General features: G+C 38.0%; 1 protein-coding gene and 1 long non-coding RNA gene across 2 annotated transcripts; both read right to left on the bottom strand.

The window, feature by feature from the left end:
- Positions 1 to 809: 809 nt before the first annotated feature.
- Positions 810 to 2,964, bottom strand: LOC107565227 (uncharacterized). The gene is made up of 4 exons (XR_001606339.1): positions 2,922 to 2,964; positions 1,830 to 1,924; positions 1,707 to 1,736; positions 810 to 1,501 (listed from the first exon to the last, which is right to left on the bottom strand). It is a non-coding gene; the product is annotated as an uncharacterized lncRNA (long non-coding RNA).
- A 47-nt stretch (positions 2,965 to 3,011) lies between these two features.
- LOC107565225 (verrucotoxin subunit beta-like) lies at positions 3,012 to 8,561 on the bottom strand. The gene is made up of 8 exons (XM_016250444.1): positions 8,462 to 8,561; positions 6,029 to 7,722; positions 5,846 to 5,867; positions 5,519 to 5,583; positions 4,309 to 4,340; positions 4,103 to 4,233; positions 3,931 to 3,998; positions 3,012 to 3,155 (listed from the first exon to the last, which is right to left on the bottom strand). Exons 1-8 carry the CDS (start codon positions 8,559 to 8,561, stop codon positions 3,012 to 3,014), a joined length of 2,256 nt encoding a protein of 751 aa, XP_016105930.1.
- Positions 8,562 to 9,606: the final 1,045 nt, after the last annotated feature.

Genomic DNA, 9,606 nt, shown 5'->3' on the forward strand with positions numbered 1-9,606 from the left:
CAGCCAGTTGTACTCACTGAAAGATTTATTCGTCATAAAATGATTACTTCATACTTGTATTCGAGTCTTACACACGTGCTACACAGATAATGTAGAGTTGTGCATTAATTTGAGTGGTGACATATTATGGGCATATTATGACGTTTCATCTCGGATGTAATAAGCAACGTACGAAGAACAGGCCTCAGGTGGCGCCTATGAACAGGGTTGCCAGGTTTTTGCAATAAAACTAGTCCAATCACATTTCGAGGAGGGTTCCCCTGTAAAAATCGCATTCCGGGGGTAAATACATGTTTTTCGGCGGGGACCTTCCAGTAAAATTCACATTCCAGGGACTAAATATCACGTTATTGGAGTCGCTTCAACCCGCGGCAACAGTGTTAAAGTAGCCCAATTCCGCGGGAAAACCACAGACTTGGCAACACTGCTTATGAACCGTTCAGTGATACATTAATATAACCCCAGAAATGTAATGCATTTTTGTACTTATTTTCGGGATCTACTGAGACAGTGATAAAGATCTACCAGTCGATCACGACCACTGCTCTAAACGAATATTTGAGCTTTCATGTGTTGACATGAATTTGAGTTGTCATTAATCAAAACTCGATTCTGATGAGTTTTGATTATTTCAGCATTCAGAGGTCAAATACTTCTGAATAAGGACTGTATAACTGAGACACTGCTGCTATTAATTATTATCTCATTCTTTCGCTTCATACTAACACAGGTATTTGGCACCACCTTGTGTCTCAAATGGCGGTTACAGATCATAGAAAATGCCTTTTGGTCTTTTAATAGACAATCCTAATCTTGTATTGTCCCTTTTTTATCAAAATAAAAAAAAAACCCTTAAGAAAAACAATGTCCCCGGGGTATCAGTAGTATATTGGTATAACACGGACTTATATTTCCTTATGTAAACACAGATGACAGTCAGTGTATTTGCCACAATCAGGTGTCTGGTTATTTTATGTAACACACAAATATACAGTATATGTGTGACATATTTCATCTTATGTGGTCACAATACTGACTTTTGATATAATAAAAATGACTACTCCTTTACATGAATACATATCATTCCAAACTACATCCTTGTACAGCAGTGTAACTGATAATAATTCTACATAGGCATCAGCAGATAATGGGACTTCCCTTATAAACACTTAATCATTATATAGTTTGATTAATACGATGCCTATTAAATATGTCAGTACATGCATGAAAATAAATGACATCAATATTCATACTGAAAATTATCTTCAAAGCAAATACAGTACGCAGACCAGTCCTTCTTAATCCTGGCAACAGCACGACATTTATATATGTTTGTGACGCACCTGTTTCAAATCACCAGCTGTTGAGCAGAGAGATTTACAAATACATTCACAGTCATTTACTGGAAGCCTTCGAGCCTGGTTCAATTCTGCTTATATAGCATGTATCACCCTAAATGACGATATTCTGCTCTGTGTCAGTTTACTGATTCAGTCAATCCCTGTGGAAAACAAAATGCAGAAAAGCTGGATGAACAATGAGGAAGCAAATAACAAATACAATGTTTGTTTGTTCATTTTGGGAAAACTCTGAACTCTAAATCCAAATGATAGAATAAAACACAGACTTTGGTAAAAAGGCTTTTATCACTAGCAGTTGTAATAAAGATTCATTATTCATGCAGCAAAAAGTCACTTGATACTCACCGCTTTTTGTACAAGAGTAGATAGGCAGAGCTGCGAATAAAGACGCACTTTATAATGCATTCAAGTAGCAATGTACAAAATCACACCCACGAATACAGTAGTTTGTATAGCAATGTCTGGTACCTGTGTGAATAGTATGAATCTGAAGATGAAGAAGAAAGCAACTCTTTAATCCTCTGAAATACATTGGCTTTTTCTGAAAACATCTTGTCAGGAATCTTTGAAAAAAAGTTTTGAAGAAACATAAAATGTGAGACACAATATGACATATTACGCACACTTATTATATTTTCACTAGTGCATGTACAGTCAAATGTATACATATATGACTACTGTTCATTAATTAATTACACTGAGGAATCTGCAAACTTTAAGCCTGAACAATTGAAGTTCTAGCAAATCTTTCAAGACATGAAGACATATCTATTAATCCATTTCAAACTATGTTTGTCACAATATTTGCATGTGTATATATAAGTGGAAAAATGTGCTGTTGCTGCCAGATCTTGATTACCGCAATCATATTGTATTTGATTCAAAACTAACATGAACAGTATATTTTCTTTCTTTTTTTAAGCAAAGCAAATTTTTAAGTCCACTAAAATCTTTTCTTCATACAAGTATGTAGAAGGTACTCATTATTGTCACAGTTATGAACCTTTGTTTTCATTTAGTGAAACTCATTCTGTTCATGTTCTCATTAGTTTCCTTAGTTGTTAATCATCTGCACCTGTCCTGAGCTCATTAGCCTTCATTTACTATTAAAGAATATTGTTATTAGACAACTCTTTCTAAAGCTGGTTGAATACCAGACAAAACTGATATTTTCTGGCAGGATCTGGGGCTGGATCTGATTTTTCTGACACGGAGGCTTGATTTGACCTAACATTATATACAATATATGTGTAAGCATGTGGGAAGACGTTGGGGAAAGTTACTTTTAAAAGCAATGCGTTACAATATTGCGTTACTCCCTAAAAAAGTAACTAATTGCATACTTAAGTTACTTGTTATGGAAAGTAATGCATTAGAGCAGAAGAGAAGTTAAGTTCAACACTCTTTAAGCAATAAAAAAAGAAAGAAACTAAAGTCATTTTTGCTTATTAGTATGGTTGAACTGAATCATCGAAAGTCAGCAGCAAGACATTGGTTAATAAAATAGGACTACATGGATATTTAACAAATAAATGTATATGTAGCCCTGTATGTACGTACCTGAAATACATGGCTGTCATCACATCGATACCAGTTCTGATTGGTTTTCATTTTGGGGTGCACTAACTCTTTAAGAAACGTAATTCAGAATTATTCAGAGCTGAACAGCAATGCACTTACCACATTTCTTGATTCACATAGAGAGATGCTCATTGTGAAGAAATCTCGCCGTTCTGATATTATTTGCTTGCATGAATCACATCTACTGGTTTTCTCCACAGAGCCCTTAAAAATCTACAGTGTCAAGACAAGACTTTATTAATGATCTTTGGAAACGGATGATTTAATTGCCTATTAAATAACACCAAAATGTGACCATTATATGCATCTTACTGTTCTTCATATTAGACCGTTGCTTTGCATTTAAACCCCTTAACTGTCACCGTTTTCATCATTCGAAAGCTTAAAAATTCAAAATTCATCCTGCGAAACCATTTTTAAATCAGACATTGCATTACCATGGAAACAGTACTTTAAATCAGAATAAGCTAGCTCCTCCCCCTAGTGGATGCTGTCAAGTTTCATATTACAAAAGTTACTATTTTACAATCAAATCTTTTTTTTTAATCTTGACAAAACGCATATCGTTGGAAAGTTCTGACAGTCAAGGTTCCACATTTGGTGACTGTTTTGTGATAGAAGTGATATTGTGACAGAAATTTATTTGTGATAGAAAACGGCATCAATTTGTTACCCGGTGGTCATTTTTGGTACAGCACCCAAAACAAAATCTCAATTTTTGTAACAACTTCAAATTTGGAACATAACTCTGTTAGACATATGGCTTTGATTTTATAGCAATTTTAGAGTGCAAAATATTTTATAAAATTAAAAATATATATATATTTAGTAGAGTACATTTTCTTTACTGTAAACTTTTATACTTTTTTTTTTAAATGCTTTCACTTCAGCAATAATCTGCTGAGAGTCTTCTTTAAAAAGAGACCAACCAGAGGTCAGTATTCCAAAGCACTCAGGAATTACAACCATTCAAGTGCATTTGATTTACCTCAGAAGATTTGGGAGTCCTGATCAGAATCAATTCTAGATATTTTGCTGCATCTTCTTCTTTATAAACTGATTTTTTATGGGAAAGAAGCATATAAACAACGACATATAACAGCAAAACAGTATTTTTTTTGTCTGCTGGATCATACAAAAAACATTTTTTAGAGACCAACCATCTGTGATGCCGAGGCTCTTTGAGATTGCGGCTGTTGAAACTGGATGAGACTCTTTGTCTAATTGATCAAACAGAGACTTCAGCTCTTCGATGAAATCACCATCAGGCGAATCATCTCTTCTCTCCAGCCTAAACACGTCAAATGATTATTATGCTAAAGATTATTTGACAAACAAACAGAAGCAGCGGGAGTGATTTCTTTACCTCACAACGCTTTCTCTGTATTCCTGGGTCATGTAGAGTGTTTGCAGAACTGCGTTCAAGTAGCTGGTTGCTCCCTGATTCATCAAGCCACAGTATGCTTAAAAGAGAAACGTATTATTAGTACAGTATACGTCTCTAAAATCTATGATTTTAGATATTTATCATCTAAAGCCACAGTAACATGAACTATTAAAGTAAGTATAATCGTAACTTGTAAAAAAAATGACCTAATAAGACCATTAGAAGATCATTCCAATACATATTACGCATTATAAATAACCCATTTAATTTAGTAAGAACCAAACAAACAATTGTGTAGATAACTGGAAAAGTGATCAAACTGAAAAAAAAAGACTCACCCATAACTGATCGGTTTCTTCTCTGAAAGAAAAATGTGATACTAATTAACAACATGCCGCAAATGATAACAAAGATGAGAAGTAATCTACTTATTCTCATAAAGCGGCATATTTATGTTTGATTGATTGAAAAAAAATGAGCATCATTTTCTTCAGTTGATATTTGATAAATGATGATCATACCTCTGTGGTAACTTCAATGACGTCACTGTCTGTGGTGTAGTTGAGTTTCCCCAGCGCTGCACATTTGATCTCGTATTCAGTTCCTGATCTCAGATCAGTCAGAGTAACTACGTCTTGATCCTTCTTCACAGGTTCAGATGTCCAGACTGAGTCCTGCTTCGGTTTATACAGTAACTTGATCTCCACTGTATCAGGACACGATGGAGGAACCTTTACAACTACGGTGTTTTCTTTGACCTCTTCGATGACTGGACAGGCTGGCGGAGATGGAGGAATGAAGCAAACAGCTTCATCACATTCACTTTCATACAGCAGAATGCAGGAACCTGAATTATTCTTCATTTCTCTTGAGGACACGATAAACATGTTTGATGTACTGTCATCCAAATCGATCAAGTTCTTAAACATCTTCAGGTTGCTCCTCATGGTCTTTTGGATCTCAGGACTGAGCCAAGACTTTTGCTTTCGATCAGGGCTGCTCTCATCATTTCCTCCTTTTGCTGAAGGACTCAAACAGGCCTTTTGTTGAAGAAGCAGCATGTCTGACCAGTTCAATGATGTGAACATGAAACAGGCCAGATTTCCAACTTCCAGATCCATCAAAATCAGGTCTATGTTGACTTCTACTTGCGCACCAGCATTTTTCAGCTGTCTGAGGACTGAGTCATGTAGAGTGTTTGCAGAACTGCGTTCAAGTAGCTGGTTGCTCCCTGATTCATCAAGCCACAGTATGCTTAAAAGAGAAACGTATTATTAGTACAGTATACGTCTCTAAAATCTATGATTTTAGATATTTATCATCTAAAGCCACAGTAACATGAACTATTAAAGTAAGTATAATCGTAACTTGTAAAAAAAAATGACCTAATAAGACCATTAGAAGATCATTCCAATACATATTACGCATTATAAATAACCCATTTAATTTAGTAAGAACCAAACAAACAATTGTGTAGATAACTGGAAAAGTGATCAAACTGAAAAAAAAGACTCACCCATAACTGATCGGTTTCTTCTCTGAAAGAAAAATGTGATACTAATTAACAACATGCCGCAAATGATAACAAAGATGAGAAGTAATCTACTTATTCTCATAAAGCGGCATATTTATGTTTGATTGATTGAAAAAAAATGAGCATCATTTTCTTCAGTTGATATTTGATAAATGATGATCATACCTCTGTGGTAACTTCAATGACGTCACTGTCTGTGGTGTAGTTGAGTTTCCCCAGCGCTGCACATTTGATCTCGTATTCAGTTCCTGATCTCAGATCAGTCAGAGTAACTACGTCTTGATCCTTCTTCACAGGTTCAGATGTCCAGACTGAGTCCTGCTTCGGTTTATACAGTAACTTGATCTCCACTGTATCAGGACACGATGGAGGAACCTTTACAACTACGGTGTTTTCTTTGACCTCTTCGATGACTGGACAGGCTGGCGGAGATGGAGGAATGAAGCAAACAGCTTCATCACATTCACTTTCATACAGCAGAATGCAGGAACCTGAATTATTCTTCATTTCTCTTGAGGACACGATAAACATGTTTGATGTACTGTCATCCAAATCGATCAAGTTCTTAAACATCTTCAGGTTGCTCCTCATGGTCTTTTGGATCTCAGGACTGAGCCAAGACTTTTGCTTTCGATCAGGGCTGCTCTCATCATTTCCTCCTTTTGCTGAAGGACTCAAACAGGCCTTTTGTTGAAGAAGCAGCATGTCTGACCAGTTCAATGATGTGAACATGAAACAGGCCAGATTTCCAACTTCCAGATCCATCAAAATCAGGTCTATGTTGACTTCTACTTGCGCACCAGCATTTTTCAGCTGTCTGAGGACTGATTTAACGATCTCAGACTCTCTTTCTCTCTCTTTCAGCCATTCTGCAAGGTCAGATCTTCTGAAAGGAGATTCCTCATGTTCTTGTAGAAGTTCATTCAGTGCTGTTTCCTTCATCACGTCTCCACGGATGTTTGGCAGCAGAGAGCCGAGTCTCTTCGTGAGCTTCAGTTTGTACTTATAGCAGTTTTGCTTCATTTGCAGAATTGTATCGTGAAATGCGGTAAAAGACGAAGCAGGTGAGTCTTTCAGAAGATCACGGCATCTCATCTCAGCTGTATTTAATCTCTCAACCACTGATTCAGTTTCTAGGATTAGATCCATGCTGATGTCCTTCTGAAGTTTTGAAGCTCTTGAGTGAAGTTTGTCCAGAGGATAAAGCCAAACTCTCAGAGGAACCGCAAGCTCTTTCTTTTCTCCCAGAAGTTTTGGAAGATCCGTGAAAACCTTCAGAGCATCTTCAAAATTCGTCGGGTTAGACGGTAACTGGAAATCGCCATAAAACGTGCATGTGAATTTCTGGACTGCATTCTTCTGAGCGTCATTCATCTTCAGACTGATCTTCACATCTACTGAAATGAATTTGAGCTTGTCAAGGGCCGCATTTACTTCTCCTTCTACTGTATTTTTGTTCTCATCTGATGAAACTTCTCTGTCAAACACAAAGCAGGCATCTGCTCCATACAGCACCGCTGTCACCACGTGTGTCGCTGTGTCATTATCAAACACGAGCTGATGAATGATATTTTCAGGTGCCAAGTGACTCATGGTCAGTTCTTCAAACCTGCAGGTTGAGTGATAATGCAGCGTCAGTCTCTGCTGTCTGAAAGACTTCTTGGTGTCGTTGAGATATTTGGCTGCTCCTGTCACACTGACCAGTCCACCTAAAAGACTGAGTTTCAGAGAGCCGTCGATGTTCAGTAAGCTTGATTTGTCCTCAATGGAGTCTGAAGCTGTTACTTTGAAATCGGTGTTAATTTGGGGACGAGTTCGTAAACTCTGCTGGAGCTTCTCTGGATCCCACAGTGTGATTCCTGCAAAAATAAAAGGGGAAGAATTGCGAATCCACTTAAAATCCACTTTAGGTCCATTCACACACACAGCGATTTAGTGATGAAGTGACATGAGCATCGGTGACTGTTGATGGTGTGATGAGGTCACCAATAGTGCAAAGAAGTTAAGAAAAATGAGCAGTAATGTGACAGAAACCAATAGCAGTAAAGACACTAAGGCACGCATGATCCATATACTTTATGCCACATGTGTAACAGTATACAGTCGTGGCCAAAAGTGATGTCCGGCGCTTTATTCAAACATACTGATGTTCCCTATCTGTCACTCACTTGACGTTATGTCGATGTAGTGACAAGAAGAATACAAAGTTCAGTAAACTATAAAACTGTTTGCACTACAAACCAGTATATTTATGATTACGATAATAAATGTAAAATATATGATGTGAAATAGTAGTTTGCAACATCAAGCATTATAACAGATGTTTCAGCTAAAATAACTGAATGCAAAGTCTAATGCATTACATTAAGTTAATAAGTTACAAATGGCCGTGACTCTCTTACGTTAAAAATCTGGTGGATAATGGCAGGTTTTTAGAGTAAACAAAAGCAAACAATGAAGCATTCCACTTGTGTCAGATAATTCGGCCAACTTGGGTCATTTCTCAGAGTCTGGAAGCTTTGCATCTTTTAAATTTTCACACTTTGGGGTACTTCAACAAATCTGAGTCAGATTAAATTTTGTATTACGGTATGGTACCTGGTATGAGAGCATCTTTCCTGCAGTCATACAGCATCCCCAGCTGGAAGGGTCTCCCTAGAGCTGCTGTCTCAATCACATCCACTCCTACTGTAGCCATACTGAACACACAAGAACAGGCAGATTTGGGAAAACGTACTCGGTTACTAACGTAACCTCGGTTCCCTGAGATACGGGAACGAGTACTGCGTCTGCTAGACGCATATGGGGAAAAAAACTTTTTTCTCTTGAATTGAAGCCTATTTCATTCACGCAGTGAAACTGCATGGCCATTGGTTCGTGCAGGGCTTTAAAAACGAACCAATGGCGCGGCAGTGGAGTTGCACGAGACTATGGCGACGAAGCCCGCCAAAGCCCGCCAGAATGGGCGGGGCATCTGGCTATTTAAGCGGGCGCTCGCCACAGGATTCTCAGGTTTACTTCGACTGAAGCGACGACTGAGTCGTGCAGCTACATAGCACGGCCAGCAACGCAGTACTCGCTCCCGTATCTCAGGGAACCGAGGTTACGTTAGTAACTGAGTACGTTCCCTTTCGATACTTCACTCGTACTGCGTCTTGCTAGACGCATATGGGAACAGTCCCATCACACCGTGCTAATGTAGTGGAACGACGAAAGGTATAACTTCCATAAGCGACCAATGCTTATAGAGAAGTCAACAATAACCCAAGGCTAAAGCGGGCTGAGCTTTCTAGATCACACCCGGCCTGGTTAATCGTTCCAGAGTATACCCGTTAGTGATGCGCGGATGAGCTAAAACGTCACCCGAATCCGCAGCTAAATTATCCACCCGCCAACCGCCCGCACCTGTATTTTTGTCTGATTTAGATAACCACACCCGACCCGCACCCGATCATCACATTAGGGTTCGTATGGTCATGAAAAACCTGGAAAAGTCATTGAACAGCAATTTTGCAGGCCTAGAAAGTTTTGTAAAAAATAAATAAACTCAAAAAGTTTTTGAAAATTCATGAAAATCTATTTCACAATTCTCTGTATAATAGAATTATGTTTAATCAGATCCTGAATTTCGTTGCGGGATTGCGCATGCATCGCATTACTCATTCCTGCAGCTTTCGACTTTAAAATGAGGGAAATTACTGCAAAACCTTTATTCAATATAGCGTGTAGGTTAGATGAGTAAA

Source organism: Sinocyclocheilus grahami, unplaced genomic scaffold (genome assembly GCF_001515645.1).
Source record: "Sinocyclocheilus grahami isolate Dianchi unplaced genomic scaffold, SAMN03320097.WGS_v1.1 scaffold989.1, whole genome shotgun sequence".
NCBI lineage: Eukaryota > Metazoa > Chordata > Actinopteri > Cypriniformes > Cyprinidae > Sinocyclocheilus > Sinocyclocheilus grahami.